Source organism: Ambystoma mexicanum, chromosome 8 (genome assembly GCF_040938575.1).
Source record: "Ambystoma mexicanum isolate Mex_15411 chromosome 8, UKY_AmexF1_1, whole genome shotgun sequence".
In the NCBI taxonomy this organism is placed as follows: Eukaryota; Metazoa; Chordata; class Amphibia; order Caudata; family Ambystomatidae; genus Ambystoma; species Ambystoma mexicanum.
Genome location: NC_090929.1, coordinates 535,222,926 through 535,235,783, shown reverse-complemented (window position 1 = coordinate 535,235,783; position 12,858 = coordinate 535,222,926). Strand labels below are relative to the sequence as shown.

The 12,858-nt window shown below is 48.7% G+C and overlaps 1 protein-coding gene across 1 annotated transcript in view; it reads right to left on the bottom strand.

The window, feature by feature from the left end:
* TPRG1L (tumor protein p63 regulated 1 like) overlaps positions 1 to 12,597 on the bottom strand; it is a 147,432-nt gene extending 134,835 nt beyond the window's left edge. The window contains exon 1 of the mRNA XM_069610229.1: positions 12,284 to 12,597. Within this exon, the coding sequence (XP_069466330.1) occupies positions 12,284 to 12,478 (195 nt within the window). The 5' untranslated portion in view covers positions 12,479 to 12,597. The remainder of the gene's footprint in view (positions 1 to 12,283) is intronic.
* Between the last annotated feature and the right edge of the window lie 261 nt (positions 12,598 to 12,858).

Here is a 12,858-nt window from a genome sequence, read left to right as displayed (position 1 = left end):
TGTGGGGGCCTGGTGGAGGCTGCCCCTGGTGGCTGAGGGGTGGGGGTGCAGGGGGACATGAGTGGGGGCCTGGTGGAGGCTGCCCCTGGTGGCTGGGGGTGGTGGGAGACATGAGTGGGGGACTGGTGGCAGTGGGGAGGGGGTGGTGGGAGACATGAGTGGGGGCCTGGTGGAGGCTGCTCCTGGTGGGAGACATGAGTGGGGGCCTGGTGGAGGCTGCTCCTGGTGGCTGGGGGGTGGTGGGAGACATGAGTGGGGGCCTGGTGGAGGCTGCCCCTGGTGGCAGTGGGGTGGGGGGTGGTGGGGAGACATGAGTGGGGGCCTGGTGGAGTCTGCCCCTGCAATGCTGGGGGGTGGGGGTGATGGGAGACACGAGTGGGGCATGGTGGAGGCTGCCCCTGGTGGCAGTGGGGTGGGGGTGATAGGGGACATGAGTGGGGGCCTGGTGGAGGCTGCCCCTGCACTGCTGGGGGTGGGGGTGGTAGTAGACATGAGTGGGGGCCTGGTGGAGGGTGCCCCTGCACTGCTGGGGGTGATGGGAGACATGGGTGGGGGCCTGGTGGAGGCTGCCCCTACAGTGCTGGGGGGTGGTGGGAGAAATGAGTGGGGGCCTGGTGGAGGCTGCCCCTGGATGCTGGGAGACATGAGTGGGGGCCTGGTGGAGGCTGCCCCTGGTGGCTGGGGGTGCAGGGGGACATGAGTGGGGGCCTGGTGGAGGCTGCCCTGGTGGCTGGGGGTGCAGGGGGACATGAGTTGGACATGAGTGGGGGCCTGGATGAGGGTGCCCCTGGATGCTCGGGGTGGGGTGGTGGGAGACATGAGTGGGGGCCTGGTGGAGGGTGTTCCTGGTGGCAGTGGGGTGGGGGTGAGGGGAGACATGAGTGGGGGCCTGGTGGAGGCTGCTCCTGCACTGCTGGGGGGTCGGGGTGCAGGGGGACATGTGTGGGGGCCTGGTGGAGGGTGCCCCTGGTGGCTGGGGGTGCAGGGGGACATGAGTTGGACATGAGTGGGGGCCTGGATGAGGGTGCCCCTGGATGCTCGGGGGTGGGGTGGTGGGAGACATGAGTGGGGGCCTGGTGGAGGGTGTTCCTGGTGGCAGTGGGGTGGGGGTGAGGGGAGACATGAGTGGGGGCCTGGTGGAGGCTGCTCCTGCACTGCTGGGGGGTCGGGGTGCAGGGGGACATGTGTGGGGGCCTGGTGGAGGGTGCCCCTGGTGGCTGGGGGTGCAGGGGGACATGTGTGGGGGCCTGGTGGAGGGTGCCCCTGGGGGGTGGGGGGTGGTGGGAGACATGAGTGGGGGCCTGGTGGAGGGTGCCCCTGGATGCTGGGGTGTGGGGGTGCTGGGAGACATGTGTTTGTGATCAGTAGTGCAAGGTGACATGTGGGTTGGCTGGGGGGCATGGGCATGGTGGATGGGTTGCCTGTGGGACATGAGCAGGGGTGCAGGGTAGTCCCCTGTGGTGTGGGCTGCCTGCAGGGGCCGTGGAGGGTGTAGAGCAGGGGTGCACAACTGATTTTGACAGAGGGCCGAAAGTACCTTACATGAGGGCTATAGTGGGCCTAAAAGTGGGCGGGGCGGTAGACGGGACATGTCAGGAGGCTTTTTCAACCCCCAATTTGTATTAAACACATGGAAAAAGATGTTTTTGAGGGGTAACGATTTTTATTGCATTTCAAACTTACATTTTGTACTACACATTTTCCATTGCTATCATTTATTTCGATTTAGTTATTGTATATCGTCTGTTTAATTAAATTATATATATTTTATTGACCCTTGATTGGACATTCTGTTATTTTGGACTGCTATAGTTTGCTGTTTGGGTTACCCAAGAGGAGTATGGCCTTCGTTGAGTCAGGTTTCCTCAAAAAAGCAAAGGATGTACATCTCCTAACTGTGCCTGTTTTAGCTTTATTATTGAGTTCACTCTTGGAGTGCAACACTATGCCCCATGGCTCCCATCCCCAACCAAACACTATGCCCCATGGTCCCCTCACCCCCAACCAAACACTATGCCCCATGGCCCCCTCACCCCCAACCAAACACTATGCCCCATGGGCCCCCTCACCCCCAACCAAACACTTTGCCCCATGGGCCCCCTCACCCCCAACCAAACACTTTGCCCCATGGGCCCCCTCACCCCCAACCAAACACTTTGCCCCATGGGCCCCCTCACCCCCAACCAAACACTATGCCCCATGGCCCCCACCCCAACCAAACACTATGCCCCATGGCCCCCACCCCCAACCAAACACTATGCCCCCTGTCCCTCACCCCCCAAGCAAACACTATGCCCCCTGTCCCTCACCCCCAACCAAACACTATGCCCCATGGCCCCCTCACCCCCCTAACCCCCAACCAAACACTATGCCCCATGGCCCCCACCCCAACCAAACACTATGCCCCATGGCCCCCACCCCCAACCAAACACTATGCCCCCTGTCCCTCACCCCCCAAGCAAACACTATGCCCCCTGTCCCTCACCCCCAACCAAACACTATGCCCCATGGCCCCCTCACCCCCCTAACCCCCAACCAAACACTATGCCCCATGGCTCCCAACCCCAACCAAACACTATGCCCCCTGTCCCTCACCCCCCAAGCAAACACTATGCCCCCTGTCCCTCACACTCAACCAAACACTATGCCCCATGGCCCCCTCACCCCCCTAACCCCCAACCAAACACTATGCCCCATGGGCCCCTCACCCCCAACCAAACACTATGCCCCATGGCCCTCTCACCCCCCTAACCCCCAACCAAACACTATGCCCCATGGCCCCCTCACCCCCCTAACCCCCAACCAAACACTATGCCCCATGGGCCCCTCACCCCCAACCAAACACTATGCCCCCTGTCCCTCACCCACCAAGCAAAGACTATGCCCCCTGTCCTTCACCCACCAAGCAAACACTATGCTCCCTGTCCCTCACCCCAACCAAACACTATGCCCCCTGTCCCTCACCCCCCAACCAAACACTATGCCCCCTATCCCTCACCCCCAACCAAACACTATGCCCCATGGCCCCCTCACCCAAACCAAACACTATGCCCCATGGCCCCCTCACCCCCAACCAAACACTATACCCCAAACACACTCTCAAGCATGCACCCATACAGACCCGAACCCCCGCCCCCAACGCAGCACACACATTCTCAAGCATGAACCCATACAGACCCGAACCCCCCGCCCCCAACGCAGCACATACATTCTCAAGCATGCACCCATACAGACCCGAACCCCCCACCCCCCAACTCAGCACACACACATGCACCCTTACAGACCCGAACCCCCCACCCCCCAACTCAGCACACACACATGCACCCTTACAGACCCAAACCCCCACCCCCCAACTCAGCACACACACATGCACCCATACAGACCCGAACCCCCCAACTCAGCACACACACATGCACCCATACAGACCCGATCCCCCACCCCCCAACTCAGCACACACACATGCACCCATACAGACCCGAACCCCCACCCCCCAACTCAGCACACACACATGCACCCTTACAGACCCGAACCCCCCACCCCCCAACTCAGCACACACACATGCACCCTTACAGACCCGAACCCCCACCCCCCAACTCAGCGCACACACACATGCACCCATACAGACCCGAACCCCCCACCCCCCAACTCAGCACACACACATGCACCCATACAGACCTGAACCCCCACCCCCAAATCAGCACACACACAAACATGCACCCATACAGACCCGAACCCCCACCCCCCCAACTCAGCACACAAAAAACATTCAAATTCCAACATTCATACACATCCGACACCCCCCCACCCCCGCATCTCAACACACACACAAAATACATTCAAATTCCAACATTCATACACATCCGACACCCCCCCCCCACCCCCGCATCTCAACACACACACAAAATACATTCAAATCAAAACATTCATACACATCCGACACCCCCCCACCCCCGCATCTTAACATACACATAAAATGCATTCAAATTCCAACATTCATACACATCCGACACCCATCCCCGCATCTCAATACACACACAAAATACATTCAAATTCCAACATTCATACACATCCGACACCCCCCCATCCCCCCATACACGCACAAACATAAAGTGAAACAGACCCGACACACAAACGCAAACAGACCACTTACCGGAGACGTGCTGGAAGGCAGGCAGGTAAGCAGGAACGCTGGAATCGTACTACGGCTGGCGTGGTCCAAGGCTGAAATGCCTTCCGGCATCAAGCCTTATGGACCACGACAGCCGTAGTGCTGGCCCTCCATTGGGTCAGCACACACACACTACGTGGCTCGTAGGAGCAACGTGGTGCATGTGTGCTGAGCCAATGACGGCCAGTGTTTTGTCCGGCCCGGAAGACAACAAAGACTTTCCTAATGGAGGGCGGCCGCGGGCCGCCCTCCATTAGGAAAGTCTTTGTACCTCGCGGGCCGGACAAAAGAGCATGGCGGGCCGCAACTGGCCCGCGGGCCGTAAGTTGTGCACCCATGGTGTAGAGGGAACACCTGGGAGGACCCACACGGCCAAATCACGTGTAGCATTCCCCGGCACCACCGAAATACACGTACCCTGCTGAAATCGCGTGTGAATCTTCCCGCGAACCTCGGAATACACATACCCAGGCCAATCGCGTGTGGAACTTCCCGCGCACCCCGAAACACACGTACCCAGGCCAATCGCGTGTGGAACTTCCCGCACACCCCGTAGTACACATACCCAGGCCAGTCGCGTGTGGAACTTCCCGCGCACCCAGGAACACACGCACACGCTATTTTTCACACAGCGGGTGTCCGTGTTTGTCGGTACCCCTTTGCACCTCATTTGTCCTAGAGGGCCACTGTATGGACCATTCATCATGGCTGTATATGGGTGCTTTTTGTTATCGCACATTTTGACGCACATTTTTTTCAGGCGCAGGGACGCTACCGCCTGCTTTCTTGTGGCGTACTTGTTTGGCCCTGTGCGCGTCTTTGACCGTGCGCTGGTTTGCCCTATTTGATTCCATGAATACGTGTTGTAGGCGAGCATGTGGGCGTTCCGCGCACTTGCCTCCTGTACTTCCCCCGTGACGCCCATATTTTCACGCGTTGCTCCCCATTCCGAGTGTTACGCCCCGTGTTCCGCCTACTTTTGTGATGTGTGCCGCGCTATGTGCTATTTCGCAGTGGCCGCGGCGCACGCTGTTGGATGACCTGTGCGCCGGCGTGCGCTGCGCACATTTTCAGCACACATCCAATGTTTTTCTCGCGCACGGACTTCCATGAATCGATGTGCGCTGGTTTCCCTGCGGTTTTCGCACTTGCACTGCGATTTTCGCACTTTTACTGCGAATCACACGTTTTGGCACCTCTGCGCGGGAATTTTCGGCGCACATTAATTCCATGAATCGACCCCTTAATCTGTATGGTCTGTATGTAAAGTCATCAAAACGTGTAGCAAGAAATTTGGAATCAGGTTTTCTTTTCCGTTTCATGACTGCAAGACCCTTACATTGCAAAAGCCCATGACAATCTTGTCCCGGCCAGTTCCAGCTATCCTTGCACATCATACATAGGTTAAACTACGTGCTTTAAAAGAGAATATCGACCATATATCAGCAATTAGAACAAAATCACAAAGCATTGCTTGCCAAGCATTTGAACACTTAACCACAATACAACACAGCCATAGCACGCAGACTTGAACCAATCCAACAGAAGCAACGAGGAGACCTTCAATGTCATTTAAAAAAAAATAAAAAAACATGGGAATCTTATTGAATCAATTTGTTACAATGTAAATAACCAAGAGGTTTGAATTATGTTTTTGACTGGTGAATACACTTTGCACCAAAACTTAAGGTTCGTTCCCAAACTACTATGACCTGCATTCCCAGTGTGTCCATGAATCTGTTTTAAGATCTTATGAGAGCATAATTGCTTATAATGTCAAAGAGGCACTTGACGCAGTATTGTCAAAATCGTTGGGCTGTGGGACTCCCAATTGGCGAGTAAACTTTGCTAGTTCAGGTGCTTGACAAACTCAAGTAAGTGCATTTCACAATAACATTTTGTTGTATTTTATGAGAGCAAGAAGAATGATGGGATAAGTTATGAAAACAAGAGGGAGTGGGCACCACAATGGATTAAACAAAAAACGTGCTATTAATTTAGACACGTTCTGTAGTGATGTTGCCAATAAATGCTCCCTTTGCACTGGGGGCAAATCAATGTTGCAGACTATGTCTTGACTGCTTGGCAGGAGCAATGCAAGGAACCCTCAGGTAAATATATCTGACGTTAAGTACAATTTTTATATACTAAGATTATGAACAGTATTGCATGGTGAAGATTCCCTGCAACAGAGTTTCAAACATCAACTTTCAATGAAATACATTGTCAGATTTATTTTCATATCACAGGCAGCGAGTATAAAGTTAGGTCCAGTGCATTTCAGACTGCTAGTCCATCCTCAGGGACCAAAATCTAAGTAGAGAATACATAAAAAGAATGAATATAAGTATGCAGCCAATGAAAAAAAAATTACTGAGATATAGTGGAAAGAACACACCAGTCGAATATCCTACCTGCCTCTCTATGTTCGTCTAGGAATTCATCATCATTGCTATAACAAATATAGAAGTACATTCAGAGGAGGAGTGTATATATATATATATATATATATATATATATAAAAAGAATCACGAATGAAACAATTTGCGATGGAGGATCACACACCTGGGGTGTTCGATTATTCTCAATATACGATTATTACCTAGCTTAGTACCACATAATGGCAGAAGGTGCTGAAGTGCATATGAAAAAAAAAATGAACGCGAAAAAATAAAGAACAGATGTGAATAATATCCCAATTCCTCAAAGTAAGCCTAGGTGGGTAATCCTTTGGAGAGGTCCTTTGCTATAGCGGGGAGAGAAAAAGCTGTGTGTGGAAAGCCATAGCGTGGCTAACCCATGTGCAACGCTGTTACCTACTGCTCGAGTAAGTATGTAAGATGGTGGCATTATAAGATGTAACTGCAAGATAATGTCATGCCGCATGTTGTAATGACAAACTAAAATGAAATAAAAATGGAATTGCCGTTAAAACATTACTCGAAGCACTATTGAAATAACTAGCAAGGAAAAATATAGAGAAAGGGAAAATTGTGATTACGAAAACCAGGTAAATATATTAGGAAAGCGTAGATAAATAGTATGGTATGTTCCCATTTAAAAGTGGGAATAGTACATACAAACTCTAGCATTGTGGTGACCTGAAACTAATTCTTGTAGAACAATACATCAGAGACCTACATGATATAAAGTTTAACCAGGGTTTGTGGGGCTTAATTGCAAGTTGCTCTAGAAGGCGACTCCTTACAATCCGACTACAAACCTGATTCTTTTCTTTCTCTTGGTCTTCAAACAGTCGCAGGTCACTGGATTCGGACGGAAACTAAGCCCTAACCGTCCACAGAAAAATTGTAGAAATGATAACTCCAGGACTCTGCGCCAGTGGAAAAGTTTTTAATATATAACCAAAAATGAGACAGTTAGCCCTCTTTTTTGCACGCGTTTCGGCTTCCCAACGCGATGTTAACATGAACAAGTAGGAATTTCGATTATATATTAAAAACATTTCCACCGGCGCAGAGTCCTGGAGTTCTCATTTCTACAACCTACATGATATAGATCTGTAAGGACGAGCTTGGACCTGGATGATGACCAACAGTTGACTCTAGTCAAACAATACGATATACCCAATGTGAATATATAAGGATCGCAAAAAATTATTCAGTACATAAAATCTGGCTAAAGTTAGGAACAGAAAGTGCTATGAGAAATAGTGCTAGTCTTATTATTATAACAATACCAATTAGAAAAAGAATGTGAGGGATGATAGAGACATTACCCTGTGGTAATTTTTACATCAAGTAACAGATACATAGGCAGTGCCACAAAGAAAATTCTGCAGTCATAGGTCTTCAGTTTTTGGGGTCAAATAGCAGATATGTACAAACATTGATATTAGTGGTAATAGTAAGCATGCTCTTGTGAGACAACACATTTAAATAAGTGTTACGGATCATAAAGATTTGGTTGTGAAGATATGAAATGCATGATGAAAGATTGGGTTATAACAATATGAAACAGTATAAGTTAAGACTCCTTGTTTAAACCACCTTGTTTCGGCAACTTAAGGCCTTCCTTTTCACTTCCGATTTCTCTCTTACTCTCCCCTGCTGATGCTCCCGACTGCTCTGCGCACTGGTCACCTGGATACCCTCTGAACTCTGGCCCAGGCTCCTGCATGTCCAGTTTCCCTTGCACTGCCTCTGGGCTCCCCCGCACTTAAGGGTCTATGCCTGCAACACTGCAGTCCCCTCGCTCAGCAGCACTTATTAGTCACCTGCACTTCTTTCCTTCCCCTCCCCCCTTGCGCTTCTCCCCTTCCCTGCACTTGCGCGATGTGAATGATAAGGCCTAGTAAGATTGCTGTTTTGTCTTGCCTTTGTTTCCCCCTCCTTGTCTTGTTGAGCCTAAAAACACTTGTGTACAGGTGCGCTATAAATGCCATATCATATCACACGGAGACGAGTTCAAACAATCAATCCAGAATATCTCTTTGGTTCAAAAGTCTCACCAAGTCCTGTCCTCCTGTTTTGGCATCGACCACTTTCAGTATCTGAAATGAGACCATGTGCCCTTTCTCCAAAAGGTGTTGTGGCTGGCGAGTTAGATTCTTGGTGCATACATTTTTGCAATGCCTATTCCACCCGAGTTTCGCCTTTCTTGTACATTGTCCTACTTGCCACATGGAAACGGGATACTATAAATTACATTGTGACCATCACAAGTTGCATAGTTCTTCAAATAAATGTTCTTGCCAGAATATGGATGGTATAACAGATTTCCCTTTAGAACGAAACTACAGAAAAGGAAGGGGTTGGGAGGGATTAGTTAGTGGGATTTAGGGGTGTGGAGCGCAAGAGCTTTGATGTGCTGTTGGTAGCATCAGTTCGGAACAACCAGTAACTGTGTGCTGGTTTTGTTTTTAGTTGGTCAACAAGTGGTGTTTGTTGAAAGTTGCATTTGGGTGGTTTATGTGCTTTTGGTTTAGTGTCCTGTTGAGTGTTGTGGAGTTTCAGTAGTTTCCGGTGTTTTTTGCAGCAGAGGTAGGAGTCTGGTTTGTTCAGTGTTGGAGGGTGGATGTGTAGAGTATTTGAGAGTTTCTAGTAGGGCCAGTCAACTATAGTCAGAAATGCAGGTAAATTTAGTACAGTGGCTATACTCAAATGTGAAGCTAACTCAATATGGGGCTATACTAAAGTGCATCCCAATTTAATCGCAGTGGATATACTTAAATGAGCACAGAGGTTAGATACTGTGGTTATACTCAAGAGGAGCAAATAAAATTACACACCGCGGCTATGCTTAGAATTTAATACAGCGGCTGTACTGAAATATGTTGCTAACTTTAAAACAGTGGCTATACGCCAATATGCACCTGGATTCAGTACACTGGCTGTACTCTAATATGCAGCTAAATAAAACACTGTAGCTATACTCCATGTCATCCTCCATCATAAATTGTTTGATCAGCGTTTCATTTTCACTTAATTGTCCTTGTTCATATACATAAATATTTCTCTGGACGTACATATGTATTTTTTTACAGTAATGATGAATTGCTAGAGGAACATAGACGGACAGCTAGGATACTCGACTGATGTATTCTTTTCGCTGTACCTTGGTAAATGTTTGTTAAATAGGCTGCATACTGATATTCATTATTTTTATGTATTCTGGTCCCAAAGGATGGACTATCAGTCGGAAATGCACTGGACTCGACTGCATACTGATTGCCTGTGATGAAAACAAATCTGAAACATTTTCCTGAAAGTTCATGTTTGAAATTACTATGACATAGAAAATGTCCACAATACACTAATGTTCATTATCAGCAGTATATAAAGATTGTAGTTCAACTAATGCCGCATGTATTTACACAAGGTCCTTCCACTGCTCCTGATGTGATGAGCTATGACATTTTGATTGGTTCACTAAAAAGCACTTAAAATGGGACAAAATGTCACGAAAACATATGGGGGTTAAAATCAACATGAAGTTAAGCATTACATGCTCGTAATACCATTACAATATGTAATAAGAGAAAAATCGTTTTTTTATGTAAAGAAACTCTCTCTGCAAACTGGATGAGGACCACCACATTGCTTCTGCAAGACAAATGCCATGGGAAAAGACCAAGTCAAAGGCATCACTGATACCTTCGGTTTAGTTTTTCTCCAACAAAGGCAGTGGTGGGTTTGCTCAGATGTAGGTTCCTTGCCCACTGTGCACCCTACAGAGAACCAAGCAACAAATCACAAAGCCCAAAAGGCAGAAACAAAACCATCTACCTGTAACACACATGTAGGGTACAGCACTCCATTTTATGACAAGCTCTGCACCAATGATTTCAGCTTTGTTAAATTTGATACGTTTGTCTGTACCTTAAAAGCATGTTCAGTGCCCCCCTCACTACAATGTAGAAAATGCTCTTCTCACTTAAAAGCCTGGATAGATCACGGGAAACATATGTGGTGGCCTGTGCTTCTTTGTAGAGTAGAAGTGCGCAAGAAACTCAGGGTGGACTGTTCACATTGACTGGTTAATTAAAATCCTTTTATCCATCAATTTGTGATTTTCCGTTATCTATGATACAAAAAACAGCTGGCTATGCTGATCTGATTGGACAATGGTCAGGACGTAGCCATATAAACAGTCCATTTAGGATCCTGAAACCAAAAACGTGGCAACGGTCAAGAAGGAATAGACAGTAAATTAGTGTAGTTACCAGCAGCCTAATGGATACCCAAGAACCATTTACTGATTATAATAAATAGTAAAAAGATAATAAATAACGCTATTTCCATCAGTAGAAGTATGAGATAACAGTGCAAATGACGAAATCTCCAGAAAGTTTACAAAGGAATAACAATTGATTTGCAGCAATGGCTAAACTCCAATCCCACAGGATGTGCACACCTGCAGTTCTTTGGTCAATTCCGATCCAGCACCGATATAAGACATACTGGGGGCATATAGCACAAAAGACCAAAAACGTTACTTCTTTTTGCTATGCTTCAAACATATGAAACGGTCACTCGGTACCTCACATTCCTCCAGATTACATTTAAAGTAAATTGCCCAACTATAAGCCATGGCCGTTTTTAAAGTCATTATTTACCGGCCTTGCATCATTCTATTTTTCTTTTTTTTTTAACTGATTAAGCAAGGAACAGCCTGGCTTGTTAATATACATACATTCGGAGTGCCTCATCAATGTCAAGTCCGTGACAACCCAGCAAAAGATTGAGATGCTATGCCCCAAGCCCATAGGCAATAGAGGCAGAAAAAACAAGTGACCACAAGGGGTTTTGGGCACTCGTAGCAGACACAAATACGTACAGGTCTTGTCACACATTAAATGTGGTCAAGGGACTCGAGAACGTATAAAAGACTCCTCTCTTGTTCAATCTGTATCTATCATTTACACAAGGAATTAATCAGTGTTATACATGTGAAGGTACCAGGACTCTTAAACAAGCTTTATTCCCGGTCGGCGCTAATTGTATGGCTGCTGGAATTACAACCAAGCCCTCTCCCCATTCTGAATCCACAGGGAAGACAAGCAGACCCATTGTCCGTCATAATTACAGAGATGCTGGCACTTTTCCTTCAATCGGTTTGCGAGACACTCTGTGAAAAACCGAGCTCTCTTCTATTGACATACGACTAACTTCCTCTGAACTGCTAATGCTCTTGCGAGGGGGGCCGATACTCCATGTCCAATGCACAACCTTTTCCGCTTTTAGGTCGAGCCTCTTTTAATGTATCGGTGGGTCGCACATATTTTCTAATGTATCCTCATCTGGTCCTGCGCTTGCAGCAGGACTTCCACCAGAGGTAGACCAGGCGCTGCCCACTGAATGATGCCAACGAAACAGCGCATCGTTCGCTACCCTCCTTGTCTTCTTTCCCTAACAAGTGCTTCCCTCCTCTTTTGAGGTATTGCAAATCAAGCACCTCCTCAAATAGTCTTGAAACCCCCTTTTTCTTTTTATGCACCGATTCCCCACATTAACATTTCATCGATATGCCGTTTTCTGCAGAACCTCTTCGCCTTTCGTCGGTCTCCCGCCACCCTCCACTCCCCTCGCCCAAGACCTTTGCGTAAAGTATTCCCACATCCCTCCAAGACTTATTATTTTGCTTTCCTCTCACCCTGAACACGAAATATTCCCGGACACGGGCCCGCAGGGTGGGGTCAAGTACACTGAAGGGCCGTATGGTCTGTAAGGAGCCATGTGCAGATGGCGCTGCAGCGCCGGGAGGAGTGAAGGGCACCTCAACACCCTCCTCCACACCAAGAGCCGCGGGGCTGCTGTCAGAATCCGCCGAATCCTTCAGCGCTAACATGGCTGCAGCGGCACAACCACCCTCTGCACCCAGCCTGGAGTCTAGACTCTGGACCTCTCTACGATTGTTTACCACCGTCACTTCCGGTCTACCTCTTTGAACTACCGGGGAGGGACCAATACTGTGACGACACACAGTCTCCTTTCCCTGTTTTAAAAAGAACTAGAATGCTACGTGAGCTAGCGCAATGTGCCATTAGCTGCCAGGTTTCTGGACGTGTCAGCTTTGTGACACTTTCCCTCTTAGGTATATAGCTGCCTGTGGCTGAACTTGCGGACGAATATGGTTCTTGTTTGTATTGTCATTTGTTGAAGTATGGGCAGTGGTGGAAGTGGCAAAAATGAATTATAGAGTGTTATACATAAGGGACTTTAGGCTGG